The following is a 23,216-nucleotide window of genomic DNA, read 5'->3' on the forward strand; positions in this document are numbered from 1 at the left end:
AACACTCTTAGCACGCAGCACTTTCATATTGTGAGTATTATACAGAAGTATGAATAAGATGATGTGGGCCGGGCGGTGTCTGTGATGACTGATCCATTCGAAAAGGAATCCTACAACCCAAAGGATTGGAGAACCACTGGTCTTTAGCATTGCAGTTCACCTGTATATATGGTCTATGGCCGCACAGGTAAATGGCGCTGTGGCTGGCGGGCAGGCGATGTTGTGACGGGGTTACTCTTTTTCGTCTTTCCTCCTCCAATGGGAAAGCAGGGTTGATCTCGCGGCAAGGAGCAGGCAGCGAATGTTCGGCGCAGGAACGTGACGGTTTTTGCTGAAATCCGTTTTTAAAAGTGGTTGGAGCTGCAGCCATGGTGGAGGTGAGGTTTTGGTTTATGTTCAATAAAAATGAGATAAAATTTGGATTTCTCGCTTTTTCGGTTGCCCTGGACTGTGGGCCTTGCTGTGTAAGTGCAATGTTGGGAGAGTGCCGTTAGTAGAAAGTTTCGGCCTTGTTAATTACTCTATATAGTGAAGCAAGAGGGGCTACTTTCAACATGTTGGACAGGCAAAAGAGGGAGGCAAAGCTTTTACTATTAAAGAAAGTAGGAAGTCTAGGTGTACTTATGCAAACTGTCAATTTAATAATGAAAATAAATGCAGACTGGTTAAATACAATATAAACTTGTTCTACCACCACCCCCCCCCCCCCCTCCTGTCTACTCCAGTTTATTTATTTTATTTCGAGATACAGCCACTGGAACAGGCCCTTGGGCCCACCAAGTCTGTGCTGACCATCGACCACCCATTTATACTGATTCTACACGAATCCCATATTCTTACCACATCCCCACCTTCCCTATATTCCCCTGCCACCTACCTATACTAGGGGCAGTTTATAATGACCAATTTACTTATCAACCTGCAAGTCTTTGGCTGTGGGAGGAAACTGGAGCACCTGGCGAAAACCCACGCGGGAGAGCTTGCAAGCTCTGCACAGGCAGTACCCAGAACTGAGCCCAGGTCGCTGGAGCTGTGAGGCTGCGGTGCTAACCACTGCGCTACTGTTGTGCCCATCCAGTGCCATCATCGGTGGAAGAGGGATGCCCTGGATGCAGTGGGGCTGCTTCAGTGGGCTGATTTCATACTCTACATGCTGCTTAGTTGTGCACCTTTTGGTCCAGAGGCTTTCAGTTGTAAACAAATTTGTAGTTATGGACATTTCCTTGCTACTTTTTCCCCATTCATCTCCTTGTTTTAAGATTCATATGAATGAATATCAGTCATATGACCATGTAAATGTGGTAAGACTTGAAAAGTTGGGGCTTTAAAAAAAAATAGAAGATGTTATGGGGCCATTAATTAGCAGTGTTTAAAATTTATAAAGGGATGGAGCAGGGTAGATGGAAACTTACTGATCATGTTTGAGGGGTGTAGAATGAGGGAGCTGAAAACTTTTTCTTTACAGGAGGATTGTGAAGCGTGTATTGCATTATTGAAGGTAGTGAATGATGCAGAAACCATGAATAAGTTAGTTAAGAATAGGTTAGGTGCTTGCAGGAAAAGTAGATAAAGGGATACGGGATTAGGAATACTCATTGTTTGGAAGATAAACACCAACATGGACCAGTTGGGACAAATGATATGTTCCTATGTAATTTCTCATTTCATAGTTCTATGACTGGGTGAAGTAGGTGAAGATTTACAACACCTCTCCAACACCACTGTCCCCCTGCTCCTGCCAACCTCTGGGATTCATACATTGTTATGACTATCTAATGTCTTAAGATGCTAAAGTGCTGCTACTTGTTCTTGGAGAGAGATCCAGAAGTGTTAATTGGAGGTGGTACTATAACAGTCTCACTCACATTCAGAAATTGGCCTGTTCTAGGTATAAATTGATAAACTTTCCTGTGCTTTGACAGTATATTGTAGAGGTTATAAAATACACTGCCCCATTGTGTTTTCACTAAGGTTAAAAATGCATTTGCATTTTGAATGCTGTCAAGCAGAGCTATGTGCAGCTTGTAATCAGAAGTGTGTAGCACTTTAACTTACCTTCAGCTTCACCTCACTGTGTTATCAGCATTGTAATAATGGCTTTAGAGTTTTAGGAGAAAAGTGCTTTTGAATTTAGCTTGTGGTTTCTAGCAATGAGTTTATTGTTTTACTGTTGAGCTACTGTAGTAAACTTCATGCTATGAACACAGTTTACACTTTCAGTTGAGATGACAACACTTGACATAAATGTGGCCATAAACTGTATACTTAATAGGAAATGAGTAGTCATTAACAAAAAACATGAGGTGACAGCAAATGTGCATTTTACTTTTAGTTTGCTTCGCAAAAGATACTTCTCGCAGTAAGGTCCAACAGCTCCGCTTTTGTTTTTAAAATTATAAGTAACTATTCAAGACAATATGAATACTTTGGATACTGTTGGGGGGAATGGCTTCTCGGGAAAGCAGCAGCAGCCCAATTCGTTGCACCACGGTTCTCTGCGCTGCTCGGGAGGAGTAATAAGTGTGGGAATGCAATAGTTATAGGGGATTCAATTGTAAGGGGAATAGATAGGCATTTCTTTTGCTGCAAATGAGACTCCAGGATGATATGCTGCCTCCCTGGTGCTAGGGTCAAGGATGTCTCGGAGCTGTGACAGGATATTCTGAAGGGGGAGGGTGAACAGCCAGTGGTCGTGGTACACATTGGTGCAAATGACGTAGGTTTAAAAAAATGAGGTCCTAAAAGCAGAATATAGGGAGTTGGGAAGTAAGTTGAAAAGTAGGACCTCAAAGGTAGTGATCTCAGGATTTCTACCAGTGCTACGTGCAAGTCAGAGTAGAAATAGGATATATCGGATGAATACATGGCTGAAGAGATGGTGTGAGGGGGAGGGTTTAAGTTTCGTGGGAAATTGGGACTGGTTCTGGGGGAGGTGGGACCGGTACAAGCTGGACGGTTACACCTGGGCAGGACCAGGACTGATGTCCTAGGGGGAGTATTTGCTAGAGTGGTTGGGGAGGGTTTAAACTAAAATGGCAGGGGGATGGGAAACTTTGCAAGGAGTCAGAGGAGGGGGAATCAAAGACAAGAACAAAAGACAGTAAGGGGAATAAGAAAAGTGATAGGCAGAGAAATCAAGGGTCAGAATCAAACAGGGCCACAGTGAAAAATAGTGGGAAGGGGACAAGTAATGTTCAAAAGACGCGCCTTAAGGCTTTGTGCCTTAACGCGTGGAGCATTCGCAATAAAGTGGATGAATTAATCAGGCAAATAGATGTAAACAGGTATGATGTAGTCGGGATTACAGAGACACGGCTGCAGGGTGACCAGGGATTGGAAATGAACATCCAGGGGTATTCAGTATTTAGAAAGGACAGACGAAAAGTAAAAGGCGGTGGGGTTGCATTGCTGGTTAAAGAGGAAATTAATGCACTAATGAGGCAGGATATTAGCTCTGACAATATGGAATCTGTATGGGAAGAGCTGAAAAATACCAAGGGGCAAAAAACATTAGTGGGGGTTGTATATAGATCCCCAAACTGCAGTGGTGATAATGGGAATGGCATTAAACAGGAAATTAGAGATGCATGTGATGAGGGAACATCTGTAATTATGGGTGACTTTAATCTGTATATAGATTGGGCAAATCAAATTAGTCAGAATACCGTAGAGGAGGAATTCATGGAGTGTATACGGGATGGTTTTCTGGACCAATACGTTGAGGAACCAACTAGAGAACAGGCCATCCTGGACTGGGTATTGTGGAATGAGAGAGGGATAATTGACAATCAAGTTGTCCTTGGGGATGAGCGACCATATGATAGAATTCTTCATCAAGATGGAGAGCGACATAGTTGATTCTGAGACTAGGGTCCTGAATCTTAATAAAGGAAACTACGAAGGTATGAGGCGCATGTTGGCTATGATGGATTGGGAAACATTACTTAAGGGGATGACAGTGGATAGGCAATGGTAAACATTCCAGGAGCACATGGATGAACTGCAATAATTGTTCCTGTCTGACGCAAAAGTAAAATGGGAAAAGTAGCCAAACCATAGCTTACAAGGGAAATTAGAGATAGCATTAGATCCAAGGAAGCGTCATACAAATTTGCCAGAAACAACAATAGACCTGAGGATTGGGAGCAGTTTAGAATTCAGCAAAGGAGGACCAAGGGATTGATTTAAGAAGGGGAAAATAGAGTACGAGAGTAAGCTTGCAGGGAACATAATAACTGACTGTAAAAGTTTCTATAGGTATGTGAAGAGAAAAAGATTGGTGAAGACAAATGTAGGTCCCTTACAGTCAGAAACAGGGGAATTTATTATGGGGAACAAAGAAATGGCTGACCAACTAAATGCATACTTTGGTTCTGTCTTCACAAAGGAGGACACAAATATCATACCAGTAATGTTGGGGAACACAGGGTTTAGTGAGAGGGAGGAACTGAAGGAAATCAGTATTAGTAGAGAAATGGTGTTGGGGAAATTGGTGGGATTGAAGGCTGATAAATCCCCAGGGCCTGATGGTATGCATCCCAGAGTACTTAAGGAAGTGGCCCTAGAAATAGTGGACGCATTGGTGGTCATCTTCCAAGATTCTATAGACTCTGGAACAGTTCCTACAGATTGGAGGGTAGCTAATGTAACCCCACTATTTAAAAAGGGAGGTAGAGAGAAAACAGGGAATTATAGACCAGTCAGCCTGACATCGGTAGTGGGGAAAATTCTAGAGTCCATTATCAAAGATTTTACAGCAGAGCACTTGGAGAACAGTGGTAGAATCGGACAGTCAGCATGGATTTACGAAAGGAAAATCATGCTTGACAAATCTACTAGAATTCTTCAAGGATGTAACTAGTAGAGTTGATGAGGGACAGCCAGTGGATGTGGTTTGTTTGGACTTCCAGAAGGCTTTTGACAAAGTCCCACATAAGAGATTAGCATGTAAAATTAAAGTGCATGGGATCGGGGGTAGTGTATTGTGATGGATAGAAAATTGGTTGGCAGACAGGAAACAAAGAGTAGGAATAAACGGGTCTTTTTCCAAATGGCAGGCAGTGACTAGTGGGGTACTGCAGGGATTGGTGCTCAGACCCCAGCTATTCACAATATAATTAATGATTTAGATGAGGGAACTAAATGTAATATCTCCAGATTTGCAGATGAGAGAAAACTGGGTGGGAGGGTAAGTTGTGAGGAGGATGCAGAGTGGGTTCAGGGTGCTTTGGACAAGTTGGGTGAGTGGGCAAATGCATGGCAGATGCAGTATAATGTGGATAAATGTGAGGTTATATGGGGAATATGCAACGAGACCTGGGTGTTCTCGTACACAAGTCGCTGAAGGTAAGCATGCAGGTCCAACAGGCGGTAAAAAAGGCAAATGGTCTGTTGGCCTTCATACTGAGAGGATTCGAGTACAGGAGCAGGATGTCCTGCTGCAATTATACAGGGCCTTGGCGTGGCCACACCTGGAATATTGTGTGCAGTTTTGGTCTCATCTGAGGAAGGATGTTCTTAATAGAAGGAGTGCAACAAAGGTTTACCAGACTGCTTCCTGGGATGGTGGGACTGATGTATGCGGAGAGATTGAGTCGGTTAGGATTATATTCGCTGGAGTTCAGAGGCGTGAGGGAGGAATCTCAGAAACCTATAAAATTCTAACAGGACTTGACTGGGTAGATGCAGGAAGGATGTTCCTGACGGTGGGGGAGTCCAGAACCAGGGGTCATAGTCTAAGGATATGGGGTAAACCTTTCAGGACTGAGATGAGGAGAAATTTCTTCACCCAGAGAGTGGTGAGCCTGTGGAATTCGCTACCACGGAAAGCAGTTGAGGCCAAAACATTGTATGTTTTCAAGAAGGAGTTACATATAGCTCTTGGGGCGAAAGGGATCAAAGGATATGGGGGGAAAGCGGGAACATGTTACTGAGTTGGATGATCAGTCATGATCATAATGAATGGCGGAGCAGGCTCGAAGGGCCGAATGGCCTCCTATTTTCTATATTTCTATTAATTGGGACATTTTAAGTTTGCTTTTGACTTGCAGAGCATACTGTTACTCATCTACAGTCTACTGCTGCAATAAATGATTGACCTATAGGGGTGTCAAGGGTTATGAGAAACGGGCAGGAAAGTGGAGTTGAGGCCAAGATCAGATCAATCATTGTTATCGAATGGCGGAGCAGGCTCTAAGGGTCGTATAGCCTACACCTCCTTTTTCTTATGTGCAAGAGTGTATTTTGTCGTAGTTCTTTCTTTTGGGCCTCCTTATCTCGAGAGACAATGGATACGCGCCTGGAGGTGGTCAGTGGTTTGTGAAGCAGCGCCTGGAGTGGCTATAAAGGCCAATTCTGGAGTGACAGGCTCTTCCACAGGTGCTGCAGAGAAATTTGTTTGTTGGGGCTGTTGCACAGTTGGCTCTCCCCTTGCGCCTCTGTCTTTTTTCCTGCCAACTACTAAGTCTCTTTGACTCGCCACAATTTAGCCCTGTCTTTATGGCTGCCCGCCAGCTCTGGCGAATGCTGGCAACTGACTCCCACGACTTGTGATCAATGTCACAATTTTGTCGTAGTGCTTCAATCATATATGATGCTTGTTAAAGTTAGGAACGTCCGTGCTGAGGAATGGATTCCCACTCCACTAGAATGACACAGTAATGCTGTTGATCATATCCAGGTTAGCTGGGGCATGATCAGATGCGGAGTAAAACTCTTTGGCTCTACACCAGCAATGTGCCTTAATAACAACTTGGGTTTATATAGCTCATCTCATATAGAATTTTGCCTCCGGACACTTTATAACAAGAAAGAAAGGAGTACAGTGGGCACCAAACATGGGAAAATCGGATGGAAATGCTAAAATTGGGAACTCATGGCATGGCTGAAGCGGAGTGTTTTTTAAATCAAGGGAAGGTGGCAAAGCAGGGACTGTATAGAGAATCTCAGAGTAGGAATGTACTGGTTGGAGGTGTCTCTGCTTTCTAGGAGCACTGCCACACCCACCATTTCTATGACAACCATTTCTAAGGACTCAGCCATCTTGACACTTTTGTGGTGTCGGCCTATTCCCACATATGTCATATGGGAAGCCAGTAACAAGGAGAATTACCGTTTTTTAGTTTGTTTTTGATTATATTTCTAAAGATGAAAGGTCGTTGTACTAATCCATCATTCCACCTAATCTCGATTTATGTGTTGAAGTGTCTGTAAGATATCTTCGATAGTTACATGGCTTCTATAGGTATATTGGAATATCTAATTATATAAAATGAATCAGTACATTTTGTTTAGTGATTTCCCAATTTTTGAATTTGTTTTAAATAAGTGTTTCAAATTTTAATTCTGAAACTGTTAACTGAGTCTTTTTCTCTGTCAGGAGGTGCAGAAACACTCTGTCCACACACTGGTGTTCAGATCTCTGAAACGTACCCATGACATGTTTGTTAGTGATCATGCCAAGCCTATTGCAGTAGATGAGAGAAGGTGAGTGCCTTATTGAAAGCATCTTAATGGACCGTGAATCTGAATGCATTTATACAAGAGGCATCTGACTTCATTACCAATGTCAAAGTCCATTGTGTTTTATGTTTGGTGCATAAGGTATTGTTTCTCTTTACCATGTTTCAGTTTTGTCTGCTGAAACCACTCAGTATGAACAGCCATGTATTAGCCTCCACAGTCTCCTGTCTGTTGTCGAAATCCATGGGACTACCCTTGCATGGTCAGCAACATCAGCTGCAAGCATGGGATCAACTTCCATGTATATACTAACCATACCCAACTGTATCTCTATGCCACTTCTCTGGGCCCCATATCAACTTTGTTACTGTTGCCCAGTGTCAGCCTGATTCAGTTGGTAGCACTCTCGCCTGAGTCAAAAGATCGCAGGAGCAAGTCCCACTCCAGAGAAATGAGCACGGGAATGTTGCACTGTTGGAGATGCAGTCTTTAGGATGAAACGTTAAACCGAGACCTGTCCATTCTCTCAGCTGGACGTAAAAGTTCCTTTGACACTTTCGAACAGGAGCAGGGGAATTATCCTGGTGTCATAGCCAATATTTATGTCTCAGTCAACAGCAGTAATACATTATCTGGTCATTATCCGGGGGCAAGGGGCCAGACCAACAGAGAAACATAGAAAATTTATGGCACAAAAGGAGGTCATTTGGCCCATCGTGTCTCTGCCAGCCAAAAAAGTGTTATCCAGCCTAATCCTGCTTTCCAGTGCTTGGTCTGTAACCTTGTAGGTTATGACACTTCAAGTGCATATCCAAGTATTTTTTAAATGCAGTGAGGGTTTCTGCCTCTGCCACCCTTTGACGCAATGAGTTCCAGACCCTACCATCTTCTGGGTGAAAAAAATTCTCCTTAACACCCCCCTAGTCCTCCTTTCAGTTGCTTTAAATCTATGCTTCCTGGTTATGGACGTATCTGCTAAGGGAAATGGGTCCTTCCTATCCACTTTGATTGGGGCCCCTCATAATTTTGAACACCTCAATTAAATCTCCCCTCAGCCTCCTCTGTTCGAAAAAAAAACAACCCAGCCTATCCAATCTCTCTTCGTAGCTTAATTCTCCAGTTCTGGCAACATCCTTGTAAATCATCTTTTATCCCCTCTAGTGCGATCACATCCTTCATGTAATGCAGTGACTGAATTGGACACAGTACTTTAGTTTTGGCTTAATTACTATTTTATACTGTTCTAGTAAATCTCCCTGCTCTTATTCTATGCGTTGGCTAATAAAGGAAAGTATCCTGTATGCCTTCTCAACCACCTTATCTATCTGTCCTACCTTCAGGGGTTTGTGGACATGCACTCCAAAGAAACAGAAGGACTTTACACTTCTCTGTATCATACCATTTATTGTGTATTATCCCCAAATGCATTACCTCACACTTCTCCATTTTCCAGCCCACCTGACCAGTCCATTGATATTTCATCGCAGCCTATAGCTTTCTCCCTCACTATCAACTGCACAACCAATTTTAAAAAAATATTTGTTTGTGGGATGTGGGTGTTGTTGGCTAGGCCAGCATTTATTGCCCATCCCAAATTGCCGTTGAGAAACAAGCCCCTTGAGTGGCTTGCTAGGCCATTTCAGAGGACATTTAAGAGTTAACAACATTGCTGTGGGTCGGGAGTCACATGTAGGCGAGACCAGGTAAGGATGGCAGATTTCCTTCCCTAGAAGACATTAGTGAACCAGATGGGTTTTTACAACAATCAATGATAGTTTCATGGCACCATTACTGAGATTAATTTTCAATTCCAGATTAAGTAATTGAAGTCAAATTTCACCACCTGCTGGTGTGGGATTTGAATCCATGTTCCCAGAGCATTAGTCTGGGCCTCTAGATTACTGGTAGTGACATTACCACTACGTCATGGCCTCCCCTATTCTACCCGTCCCTCCCGGACCTGTAATCATTCATTCTGTTTCTTCCTCCCTTTTCAAACAACGGTACAATGTTAGCAGTCCTGTAGTCCTCCGGCAGCACATCTGTAGCCAGAGAAGATTGGAAAATAGTTGGATTGTTCACTATTTCCTCCCTTTCTTAATTTCACCCCTGCACTTTTTATAGTCCTCCTGACTTTCTGCAGTATTGAGATCTCAGTATCTGACATAAGCCTTGGGGAGGGGGTGGGGGAGTTAGATTTGGGAGTTACACCCTTTCTGGGAGCATATTTGTTGTGAATTCTCTATCTCCTTGAATGTCTCCCACTGATTTACCTTCAAGTAGCTATTTCCTGTTCACTTTTGCCAAATCACAACTCGGCTTATTAAAATTGGTGTCTCCTCAAATTAAAACTTTCACTCTTAATCTGTCTTTGTCCTTTTCCATAACTATGCTAAATATGACTGAATTATGCTCATGGCCACCAAAATGCTGTTCCACTGATATTCCTTCCACCTGCTCAACTTCGTTTCCTAAAACTAAGCCCAGAACTGCTCCTTGTTGGACTTGTTACGTACTAGCTAAAAAAAAAAGTTCTCCTGAATGAATTAAGAATTTTTGCACGCTCAACACCTTTTATGCTGATTTTATCCTGGTTAATATTAAGGTAGTTGGAATCCCCGACTATTACTGCTCTATTGTTTCAGCACTTCTCAGCAATTTGCCTAGATATTTGCTCTTCTATTTTCCTCTGACTGTTTGGGCTGCATAGTGTAATAGCAGTGTGATTTCCCTTTTTTGATCCACAGTTCAACCCATATAGCTGCATTTGCTGATGTTTCTTGCATATCAACCCTCATAGATGTGATTGTTTCTTTTACTGATATGGTGACCGTCCCTCTTTTAATTCCCTTTTCTATCCTGTCTGAAAAATCCTGTAACCAGGAATGTTGAGCTGCCATTCTTGCCCTTTTCTAAGCCACGTTTCTGTAATAGCTATGCTATCATACATCCAAGTGTCTGTCTGTGCACTCAGCTCATCTGCCTTGTTCGCTAGATTCCTTGCGTAGAAGTAGATAACATAAGAAATAGGAGCAGGAGTAGGCCATTCAACCTTTCGAGCCTGCTCCGTCACTTCATGAGATCATGGCTGATCTACTTCACCATTTTCCTGCATAACCTTCAAGATTTTGATATGTAGAAATCTGTTAATCTGTCTTGAACATACTCAACAACTGAGCCTCCACAGCCCTCCTTTGTTGATTTTCTTGCCTTTGTTTTCTCTGCCTTCCACACTCAATTACTAATTTTCTGCCTTCCATTTCCAGCTTTGCTTCTCTTCCTTCTGAATGTACGCTCAGGTTCCCATTCTCCTGCCAAGCTAGTTTAAGCCTTTCCCAACAACAGCAGCAAACCTCCCCGCGATGATAGGTCCTGGCCCTGTTGAGGTGCAACTCTTATGGCTTGTTGAGATCCTACCTTCCCCAGAAGCAGTCCCAATGCCCCATGAATCTAAAGCCCTCCCTCTTGCACCATTTCTCCAACCATGCATTCATCCGCTCTATATTCCTACTTCTGTACTCACCAGCACATGACACAGGGAGTAATTCAGAGATTACTAATTTCTTTCCTAGCTCCCTAAAATCTGCTGTAGCATCTCATCCTTCTTTCTATCTGTTATTGGTGCCAATGTAGACGATGACCTCTGGCTGTTCACCTTCCCCTCTCAGTATATTCTGCAGCCACTAAGTGACATCCTTGACCTGGCAACCAGGAAGGCAACATGCAATAAAAGCAAAATACTATGGATGCTGGAAATCTGAAATAAAAACAAAGTGCTGGAAATACTCAGCAGGTCTGGCAGCACCAGTGGAGAGAGAAACAGAGTTAATGTTTCAGGTCTGTGACCTTTCATCAGAACTGGCAAAGGTAAGAAATGTAATAGGCTTTGGGCAAGTGAAAGGGAGAAGGGTGAAGCAGAACAAAAGGGAAGTCTTTGATAGAGCAGAAGGAGGAGAGATTAAATGACAAAGATGTCATGGAGCAATGGGAGTGCTAATAGTTGCATGAAAAGACAAAGCATTAGGCCAGAGAGAGTGTTAATGGCAGAATAATGAACAGCTCTGTCCAAAAGCAAAAACACTGAAAAACAAGTTTAAGGCAGGCCCATGGTTTAAAAAATTAAATTAAATTGAACAAAGGCAGTCATCCTGTGAGATTGTTGAACTCAATGTTGAGTCCAGAAGGCTGTAGTGTGCCTAATCGGAAGATGAGGTGCTGTTTCTCGATCTTGCGTTGTGGTTCACTGGAACACTGCAGCAGGCCAAGGACAGAAATGTGGGCATGACAGCAGGGTAGTGAATTAAAATGGCAAGCAACCGGAAGCTCAGGGTCATGCTTTCGGACTGAGCAGAGGTGTTCTGCAAAGCAGTTGCCCAATCTGCATTTAGTCTCCCCATTGTGAGCAGCGAATACAGTATACTAAATTCAAAGAAGTACAAGTAAATTGCTGTGTCACCTGGAAGGAGTGTTTGGGGCCTTGGATGGTGAGGAGAGAGGAGGTAAAAGGGCAGGCATTACAGTTCCTGCAATTGCATGGGAAGGTGCCTTGGGAAGGGGACGAGGTGATGGAGGAATCGACCAGGGTGTTGTGGAGTGAACGATGCCTTCGGATTGCAGACAGGAGGGGAGGGTAAGATGTGTTTAGTGGTGGAAATGGCGGAGGATGATCCTTTGGTTGTGGAGGCTGGTGGGGTGGAAAGTGAGGACGGAACCCTGTCGCAGTTGTGGGAGGGAGGGGAAGGGGTGAGGGCTGAAGTGTGGGAAATGAGGGCCCTGTAAACCACAGTGGGGGGCCAATACTCAGTTGAGGAGAAAGGAAGACATATTAGAAGCGCTGTTGTGGAAGGTAGCATCATCAGAACAGATGCACTGGAGATAGGGAAACTGGCAGAATGGAATGGAGTTCTTATAAGGGGCAGGGTGTGAGGAAATATAGTTGAGGTAGCTGTGTGAGTTGGTTGGCTTATCTTAGTGGACAGCCTATCCCCAGAGATGGGGACAGAGAAGTTAGGGAAGAGTCGGAGATGGACCATGTGAAGGTGAGAGAGGTTGGAAATTGGAAGCAGTGTTGAAGTCATCCAGTTCAGGGTGATAGCAGGAAACAGCACTGATACAGTCATCAACGTACTGGAAAAAGTTGGGGAATGGTGCCTGAGGTAGGACTGGAACAAGGAATGTTCGACATACCCCACAAAAAGATAGGCATAACTGGGGCCCATGCGGGTACCCATATCAACACCTTTTATTTGGAGGAAGTGAGTGGAGTTGAAGGAGAAGTTGTTCAAAGTGAGAACAAGTTCAGCCAGGTGGAGGAGGCTGGTGGTGGATGGGGACTGGTTGGGCTCTGTTCAAGGAAGTAATGGAGAGTCCTCAGACTGCCCTGATGGGGGATGCAGGTATAGAGAGATTGGACATGATAGTGAAGAGGAGGCAGTTTGGGCCAGCGAAGTGGAAATTGTCAAAATGATGTAGGGCGTCAGAAGAGTCACGGATGTAGGTGGGAAGAGACTGGACCAGGGGAGAAAAGATAGTCAAGATAGGAAGAAATAAGTTCAGTAGGGCAGGAACAGGCTGAAACAATGGGTCTACCAGGACAGTCCTGTTTGTGGACTTTGGGAAGGAGGTAAAACAACGGGCTGTCTTGGGTTGCAGGACTATGAGGTGGGAAGCAGTAGAAGGAAGATCTCCAGAGGAGATAAGCTCAGTGACATTCCTAGAGACAGTGGCTTGATGTTTGGTGGTGGGGTCATGGTCCGGGAGAGGTAGGAAGAAGTGTCTGAGAGTTGGCGCTCAGCTTCTGCAAGGTAGAGGTCGGTGTGCCAGATAACAAAGCATCACCCTTGTCAACAAATTTGATCACCATGTGCAATCCTGGAGTCATGTCTGCAGCCACTGAAATGCTGCTCTGCTCATTGAATTCCCTATCACTGTTGCTTTCCTGATCTTCCTCTTTTCCATTGCACAGGTCAGCCACCCATTGCACTGTGACTTTGACTGTACTTTCCGGAGGAACCATCGGCCTCACCAATATTCGGAACTGAATTCCGGTTACAGAGCAAGATGCACTCAGACTCTGCACTGCTTGCTTGGTCCTCCTTGTCTGTCTGACAGTTACCCATTACCCCTCTGCCTGCACACTCTTAGGTTGCAGGGTGACCACCTCCTGGAATGTGCTATCCACATAGCTCTCAGCCTCATGGATGCACTGCAGTCAGGCCAGGTATTGCTCAGGCTCGGAAACCTCCAGGAGGTTTAACCTTAAGCTCCTCCAGCTGATGACACTTCCCGCAAATGTGGTTGTTTAGGACACAAGAAGCATCCTAGAGTTCCCACATGTCACAGGGTGTGTATTTGATAGGACTGAGGTGCCCTGCCAGGCCTCTATTTTAGACTAACTAAATTTTTGTTTAACCCACTGCCCCAACTTTGAGAGAGAGAAAAAAAATGGTAATACTCACCAACCAATCACCTACTTGCTGTCCTGTATCATTGCTTGATTTTATTTTTGGAATATATGCTGTTGGCTCCACTCAAGCCCCCTCTCCTACTCTTTTGTAACTTGCTCATAATTTTTAGTCTTTTAACAAATTACTTGATCTAATTTAAGTTGTGTGTTTACCTGTAACGTGAACCACTACAAGTATTGGAGACAAAAAGCAGCACTCCCTTCCCCATCTGCACTGAATTTCCAACTTCTGTACTCTTTGCAATGCACACTTTGTGATCACTCTGCATCAGCAGGTACTCTATTTTTATGCACCTTTTGAGCCACACCCAAGTTACAACTGCTGACTCAGCTTCCTGCTGATAGTAATTAGCACCTATTCAGGCAATCACTTAGATGATTAACAGGTACCTGCCACCTACAGGCAACTTCTGTTCAGTATTCACTACGTTGCAATTTCTATTAAAGATCTAAATTAAATTCAAGAAGTTAAACTAAATCTAAATTATTTTAAACCAAATTTCAGTTAGACACTGCATACCCATTACTACTTACCAGCGAGTCCCACTGCACAAAATGCCCAACTTCTGTACTCTTGTTTGTGATGCACTCTATTTTGTGCCAACTACTCCAAGATGCAGGTGCTTATCCTGCTGATCCAGTGCACCACCATGTGGTTGTTGGAGCGTGAAGGTGATCTGCTTCCCGATCTCTCTCATTGCGCTGCTGGCCACAAGATGTGTGTGATCAAATCAGGGACACTTGGGCTGAATTTTATCCCGCCCCAGCAGGTCAGATGGTAGCGTGAGAGCAGTGTAAAATTGAGCGGGAAGCCTTCCCGCCCCGCTCCCACCTCCGGCCAACTTTACGGCAATCTTGGGGGCGGCGTGGTTTGGGGGGAGAAACCGCCTGCTTGCCCGAGGCCAATCAAGGCCCTTAAGTGGCCACTTAAGGGCTCTCGCCCGCCTTCACAGGTATTTTACCCATGGCAAGCGGGCGTGCTGAGGACTTGAAAGGCCGCCCAGCGATAGCTGCCGGCCTTTCTGCACGCCATGGGGGTGCCATGGCAGTCAGGCACAGGGTGCCTGATTGAGGGTCGCCCCTGCCTCCTAACCCATCCCCAGGACCCAAACGCCCCCCTTTTTACCCCCCTGCTCCCAAACAACCACCTTTGCCTTGCTGGGGCACGCCCGATTCCCTTGGCGAGGCATCGACAATCTACCTTGGATCCCGGCTCCATGGTATCCTCCTCGGTTGGCTGGGCTACAGTCCCTGCAGTGGCCTGCGCATGGAAGTCCCACTTCAGGACAATTAAAGCCTGTGGACCCATAAAATTCAGGTCGGATTCCCGGGCTAGGTGGAAGCGGGTACGCCGCCAACTCTTACATCGGTGGCGAAGTCCTGTCCGCCTATGGTAAAATCCAGCCTGCTATTTTTCTCTCCATTCTGAGGAAATGCCTGGTCTTCACCTGCCATCTCCTCATTGTCTTGACTGGGATCAGGAACTGTGTGTAGAAATTGTGGATGCATATGTGTCATTTGTTACACCATTGTGCTACCTCATATGGGTAAATTTCATCCAAATATTTCTGTTTTGGGAAGAAAACTCTTCAATTTAACTAGTTTCCATTTGCATATGATGAAAATATGGAAATTCAAGAATAGTTTTAGTGAGGCTTCGAACAAAATTGGTGTAAAATAGAGGTAAATAGAATGAGTTCTGCAGAACAGAAGAAATCTATTCGCCCCATTGTGTCTGCGCTGGCCAACAAAGACTATCTGGCCTAATTCCACGGTGCAGTTCTTGGTCCGTAGCCCCGTAGATTACAGCACATCAAGTGAATATCCAAATATTTTAAGAATACGATGAGGGTTTCTGCCTGTACCACCCTTTCAGGCGCTTAGTTTTAGATTCCCAGCACCCTGGATGAAAATATTTCTCCTCAAACCCCCTCTCATCCTGCTATCAAGTACTTTAAATCTATGCCTCCTGGTTATTGAACTGTCTGCTGAGAGAAGTAGGTCCTTCATATCCAGTCTATCTAGGCCTGTCATAATGCTGGCTTTTCCTTGATTTTATTTGCCAATATTTTTTCATGCCATCTATTTGCATTCCTTATTTCCTTTTTAATTGCGTGACTACACTTTCTATATGCATGTAGGCAAAATAAAAACTGCTAATACAGTAGTAAAAAAGGAGAATTTATTTCTATAATTTATAATTGTCATGAGATTACATTTTGTTCAGTATATCAGCAGTGAATGGCTTGGCCCTGTTATGTGAAAAAGTTTTTTATAATACATAACTGTTTCAGTTAGTTTTCAGGGTTTTCTATTAATTCACTGTTTTTCACTTTGATCAGTTTCAAGCTCAAGATGAATGTGAAGCTTCAGACAGAGTACAGTCCTGTGCTTCATATGCCTATACTTAAAGAAATCAGAGAAAAAAGTTCACAATCTGGTTCCTACAATCATGGACATTATGACTTAAATCATGGTATGCTTTTAATACAATAGACTTTGTTTTATTCTATTATTTATGACCTTCGTACATTAATAAGATATTAAACAATTTTTAAAATTGAGTATGGAGTACTGTTCCATTTCTTAAGTGATGTCTGTGGCTGAGATTCTGGGAGAAAATTCTTGAATTTAAATTGTTTTAATTTGGGAACTGAAGTTATAGATTTTTAAGAACTGTTTTCAATGGGACTTGGAACAAAATTGATATAAATGAAAGCTTGTAAAAGTGTCTAACGCTTTAATAAAATAAACATTTTCACAACTTAAGGGAAGCTGATTGCTCTAGTAACTGTGGTACTCAGGCCCTGAAATCAATAAAATGAACATTTCTGTGGAGGAATATGTAGTGTTCAAAGTTATATTGATTTCTGTTTTGGCTGCTTGTTGTAAATTTCTGCTTTGAAATTATTTTCTCACCCTAGTAGCAACACCAATCATGTGAAACAGCTATTAAGATCAATTGTTTGAAGGATATTCAAGATCCCTTGTGGGAAATAAGCTTGGATGCATATTGCTGTTCCTACATTCAGAATCCTGGAACTCCGTACCATTGTAGGAGTTCTTTCACCGCATGGACTGCAGCGATTAAAAAAAAAAAAGCCCACTATCACCTTTGCGTAATTAAGGATGGGCAATAAATGCCAAACCTTGCCAGCGGTGCCCACGTTCTGTGAATGCTTGCACAAAGCAGGATTTGGGGGCCTATAGAATTTTGAAGAATTCAAATGTGAGCTGTCCTGTCTGCAACATTTCTGCAGAAGTATTTCCATAACAGCGAATGGTCTGATATTTCCCGCCACTTTAGTATAGTGTTCACTCTGAGGCTTTAAAGCAATCTTAGTTTATAGTATCCTTAATTTCTGTTCAACAAAATAATTTTGAAGAAATTACATTCGGCATCATATTCAAGACTGCCTTTTCAGTCCAAGATGGGTAGCTTCAGAGTGCAAAGTGCCACCAGCAGTAGTAGAATTATATAGCAGCTGCAGACTTTCCTGTTGCCTGTCAGATGAGTGATCTGTGCATTTACTCAACTTGCCCTAGGAGTTTTTTTGAATTTAGGGAAGTGGAGATGATACCATATGTTCCTGATATCGTTAGAGAACATCTTAAGTTTATCTAATGCCTAGGAAATTGAGTTTACAGTGAACAGACTCCACCAGTGCCAAGCCCAAGCCTCCCCATTGGAAGTAAAACTGCAACTATTTGCTGTTGCAGTTTTGTGTTGGGACAAAGATGGCAATATAAATGTAGCTGAACTTTGTGTCTAGTGTTTTAGAATAATCTTCTGAAAGATGCTACCAGGTGAGAAATTTAATGATGACTGAAATCGTGACCGTGAAGAGCTAGCACTTGATCAGACATCAGAGCCTCAATATAATATGAATCATGTGGAGCATAATGTGTTCAGCTGAAGTTTGTGGGATGGTTTTTAGTGTGAATCTTGGTGGAATTGAATGTTATGACATCTATAAGGTGCCTCAATTATGATTTAAACTGAAGTGTTATTGTTGCATGCACTTGGAACATCTGTAATCTTGGGTTTAATCAGTGGTTGGCCATAACAAGTACTAACTTTTAAAGTTGTATTTTCATGTAGATAAGCAATTTTGTTTTAAAAAGACATTTTTCCTAAAAAAAAATTATTTCTTTAAGGAAGTGGTTATCTGCCTACATTTTTAATTAAATACTGGTTATAAAATATATTTTCTGTTGCTGTAAAATGACTTCCTGAAGTTCAAGATAAAAATCTGTTTCTGGCTCTACTGTATTTTAGGTGAGGAATCCGAATATATTATAACTGGTACACATCCGTACCCATCAGGTCCAGGTCAGTAGCTTTTCTGAAAAATTGTTTTTCAGATTTATAATCTGTAGTGAGTTCCAGCACTGATTGAGTTAACTTCCTGGGTATCAGACTGGCTGATTCACTGTTACTGAGTTGACAAAATTGGCAAAACAAAGCAACTGTAGAAAAAAAAAACATGCGGACAAAATTGTGCTTTACTTTTTAATTGGGATTAACTTGAATTTTGTAAATGGGTAATCTACTCATGACATGCAACCATTAACTTTTACTAAACCAAGTTCTGCACTTTTAAATACGTTTATTACGGGCAGGGATTTGTTAAAAAATGGGTGCATAATAACTAGAAACACTGCAGCATATTCAAGGTAACGCTCGAAAGTAATGCTCGACAGTAATATCTCAGGTTCTGAAATTAAGGATTTTGCATTAGTACTTATTGGTACAACAGCATAATTTAGAAATTAATTATGTACTTATTATGCCTTAGTATGCAATATTCATTAAGTCTCTTGTGAATTCTAGGAGTTGCTCTGACAGCTGATACACAGGTGCAGAAAATGCCCAGTGAAGCAAGTACTCAGGCCTTGGCTATGGCACTTCCTCTTTCAAAAGCTAGGCAAGTGTTTTTATTTACTTAAGAAGTTCAGGGAGCAAACATCAGTGCATTAACATATAAATGCCTATCTTTTCTGGGAAACAAGGAAGTCCCGACATGCTCTGAATGACCAGTCTTGTATTAAATCATAGTTTTTATATTTTATTTCACATTTCTAGCATCCACAGTTATTTTGCTTTTAATCACGATGCACATGTATTTTCAAAATATTTTAAATGATTTTAAACTGTTTTATTATTGCTAGCTGTTGCTGATTTCTCATTTTGAATGTTTAGATTTTTAAGCTTCATGGTTAGTTTTCATTTCTGTTGCTCCTACATATGTTTTTAACCTATCTTGTTTTTTGGTGCTAAATGGTAACAGATGTGCTAAATTTAATATCTTAATGAATATAATCCTGAATCTGCTTTGGTACTGCTTGTTGTAATTGATGCATTGTTTATAAGGACAGGAACATCTATTGTATATTAAATATGCTATGAATGTGTGTACCCTTATCTGGGCATCACCATTTTGTGATGCATAATCGCACCTTCAGCTATGCACTTAAGTCACTAGATTGAGCTCCAGAAGTTGCAGGTCTTCATCCCAATACCTACAGCATCATTAATGTACTCTGAGGGAAGTTTATTTTGTTCTGATTTGCTGTGGACAAAGCCACAGGAGATTTGTTAATTACATCATGTAAATGCAATGTATTCTGCTGGTTTCCGCCTCCACCTAAGGCTGCCTATTTGCACCTCCGTAACGTTGCCCAACTCTGTCCCTGTCTCAGCTCAACTGCTAAAACCTTCATCCATGCCTTTGTTACCTCTAGGCTTGATTATTCCAATGCACTCTTAGCTGGCCTCCTATCTTTCACCCTCCATAAACTTAGGATCATCCCAAACCACTCTCCAGTCCATATCCTAACTTGCACCAAGTCCTGTTCACCCACGACCCCTGTGCTCATTGATCTACATTGGTTCCCAATTGCACACCACCTCGATTTTGAAATTCTTTGTTTTCAAATCCCTCCATGGCTTTGCTGCTCCCTAGCTTTGTATCCTCTGCCAGCCCTACAGCCTTCTGAGATATCTGCACTCCTCCAATTCTAGATTCTTGCACATCCCTGATTTTAATTGCTGCACCATTGGCGGCCGTATCTTCAGCTGCCGAGACCCTAAAATCTAGAATTGCCTCCCCGTACGTCTGTGCCGCTATACCTTTCTTTCCTCCGTCTAAGACACTCCTTAAAACCTCCTTCTTTGACCAAGCTTTTGATCATCTGCCCTAAAATCTCCAAATGTGGCTTGATGTCAAATTTTGTTTGACAATGCTCCTGTGATGCACCTTAGGACATTTTACTACTTTAAAGGCGCTAGATAAATGCAAATTGTTAGTTTGTACCCCATTTAAAAAGTCCAATTGTGCATTGGGTGTGTTCATTCAACAATTACTACAGCAGAATATCAGGACCCTTTTCTTTGTGGGAACGTCAAGAATCAGAAGAAAATATGGCTGCTAATATTTTGCTGCTGAAAATTTCTCTGTACATTTCATTAACTTTTTAAACTTCTAAAAGACACAAAGTGTGACAGTAATTTGCAAAAGATGCAATGTGACCTGATTAGCGCCTAATGCAAATGTAAACTACTTAAAGTGGCAGATTTCGTGCCTATGCTCAGGTAGATGTTTTATAACAATAGGTTGTTATGTCATGTAGGTGATAACAAAGCCCACTGTATAGTGGGATTGTTTTGCTGGTGCTCTGGGGATCACATTTCACAATTCTGTCTATTCTGTAAAAACTGCAAATTCGTGGCCTTTATATAACTTAAAAATATTAGTCACAACATTCAAATGGTATTGTGCTTGTAGGTGGACACTGAGGTGGTCATCTATGTAATGTAATATGACAGCCCACCATACTGGCCAAGTAGAATGTTGCGACTTTGAATACTGACCACTGAATTGTCCTTGTTTTTGTCTTTTCTTCTTAATTGGGTCTAACAGCTAACTCCAAAAAATGTCAATTCCTATGCTGTGGGGCTATTTACGTTGGTGAAATTTGCAATCCTGAGGATTCTAAGTAAATTTAAACTCTGTAATCACCAAAGCGCTGTTCTGGTGAAGTTGTCTGTTAGACTTTTTCAGCAGATTACCAGAAAGCAATGATAAGATGCCCCATGATAGAGAATTCATCTTCCCTCAATTCTTTGATTTAAAAAAAAATAGTATTGGCTGCTGGACCATTTTGCAAACAGAACTCTGGCTGCAGATTGCATTTCTTGTCGTCTGTTGGCTCTGGTGTATGCTTACTTTTCTCGATGCCTGGTGACATAAGTTCACCCTGCTGCTCTTCGGACCATACTCTCTTGCCCAACCAAAGTTCCTATGACCTATTTCTCCTCCCTGCCCCATCCAGTATGGCACATTATAGCCCAGACCCACCTCTTTAATTAAAATGCTTTCCTAACCCTCGCCACCGGCCCCCAAATCTAATTACATAAGGGTTCCCTATACCTTAAAAAAAAAACTGGAGGTGGTCAGGGGCAGGGAGAGAAGAGATCCTAAGGTGATTTTAGGTGAGTGCATACTGTGTTGACTCCAAACAGTGGCTTGACCGGTAGAGTGGCAGTAAGTGGCATGCCAAATAAATCTAGGAGTCCACAGTTCAAAGTGACCTGTATTGTATAAACCATAAGAGGGTAGGAAGAATTGCAGCTGACCAGCCACATCCAAGAGCTCGGAGAAAAAGAAAGCTCGTTATATTCAGACTGAAATTCAAAAGGCAGCACATCCTGGGAAACTCTATTTAGTTGCACTGGGAGGATGGGGTGTTTGGAAAGTGGGTCTTTACCTTGCACAGGTAAAATAAACTTGTGTAATACCTGCTCAAGGGGGAGATTTAGGGTGATTAGCACTATTGGTGGCACATCTAATGAGGAGCATATGGTCTCTGAACCGTAGGACTCATATGTAGGACAAGATATTTACATTTCGAGATTTCTTTCATCATTTTCCCACAACGGGTTGTATTTTTAAGTAGAATGTATTCATACTAGTTCATTTTTAAAAGTCAGTGAGATGAAAGGTGGTTAAACTGGGCTTGATCCCCCAAAAACTGTAAACAAAAAGCAATTTATTATCCATTGTGTTGGACATTCCCTAGTCCTGAATGTTGAGCAAGGGTTGTCTGACATAGGCTTTAGCCTTGGATTGTGAACACAGAGATGAAAAGAATAGAAAGGCATGCTTTCAGTAAGATTTTTAACATTATGTAGAGGTTAGAATGTAGGAAAATAGTTATTTTACTTTAGGTCCAGCAAGGTGGCCTACTGATTTGGGGAGCATTGTGTGTTAGTTATTTGCATTATTATGCAAAGACAGTATATACTGATTGGACTCACTTAATTCAATCATAACTGTTGCTGTGAAATGCACTTGATGTGAAATGCAGAAGCTTAACTATTTGTCTCAAATGTTTTCCTGCTGTGCCATTTGAAAGATTTTAGAGTTGCACATGGGGGCATACACTAAAGAAAAAATATCCAATTCAGATCACAAGGGTTATACACTGGCTTTCACTAACATGTAGTTGGATATTGGGCAGTACGGGCACACCCCTAAATAAAAGATGCTCAGTGGCTTACGAGGATGAATAGCATTGCTATACAGGAGAGACTGGACCAGAATTTGCTGCAACAAGGCATCTAAAAGTTTCTGTTAGGCTTGCCCTTGCATGTCTACGTTTTTACATTTTTCTTTTGCTGAGCAAGTTGCTGAAGCTGATAACTGAGCACCTGGGACCTCAATGAACAGGGCAAGTAACTCTATCTCCCAATCGCACTGAAGGATTGTGAAATAAACAGGAGCTTTTGAGAAGGAAGTGTAAATGAAAGTAGGTGAATTCAATGTCAAATCGGGTACAGAAAGAGAAATACCGCAGAAAGATTGGTTTGAGAGGGAAAAGTACATTTTTTAATTTTAAAAAATTTAACATTTTTAAAATCACCAACAATTAATACCTGAAGGAATACAGCTCCATACTTCTAATAGTTAATTTCAGTGGCAGAGAGGTTGATAGGTAATAACTAACAATTATCAGATTGTTAATAGGGTATTTTAAAATGGCTTAATTTTTTGTGATGCATTTAGTTCGTTTCTACGCTACAAATACAGCAACTTCACATAATTTAGTGCATATCAATTGTGAGGCAGACAGCAAAATGCTGTTTTCGCGAAGCTAATGGCAGAGTGGAGAAGTACAACTTGGACAGCTTCTGGATATTTTTACTGCGCATCTGACTTTTGCCTGAAGTAGGTGTACTTCTGTACATAAATAACAACTTGTTCCATTAGCCTCACTGTTATTTTAA

General features: G+C 42.2%; 1 protein-coding gene across 1 annotated transcript in view; it reads left to right on the forward strand.

Moving 5' to 3' along the window:
- Positions 1-258: 258 nt before the first annotated feature.
- plrg1 (pleiotropic regulator 1) overlaps positions 259-23,216 on the forward strand; it is a 41,572-nt gene continuing 18,614 nt past the window's right edge. Inside the window, exons 1-5 of the mRNA XM_068040601.1 lie at positions 259-377; positions 7,379-7,485; positions 16,270-16,403; positions 18,207-18,260; positions 18,762-18,855. Of these exons, the coding sequence (XP_067896702.1) occupies positions 369-377; positions 7,379-7,485; positions 16,270-16,403; positions 18,207-18,260; positions 18,762-18,855 (398 nt within the window). The 5' untranslated portion in view covers positions 259-368. The remainder of the gene's footprint in view (positions 378-7,378; positions 7,486-16,269; positions 16,404-18,206; positions 18,261-18,761; positions 18,856-23,216) is intronic.

Source organism: Heterodontus francisci, chromosome 1, assembly GCF_036365525.1.
Source record: "Heterodontus francisci isolate sHetFra1 chromosome 1, sHetFra1.hap1, whole genome shotgun sequence".
NCBI classification, from domain to species: domain Eukaryota; kingdom Metazoa; phylum Chordata; class Chondrichthyes; order Heterodontiformes; family Heterodontidae; genus Heterodontus; species Heterodontus francisci.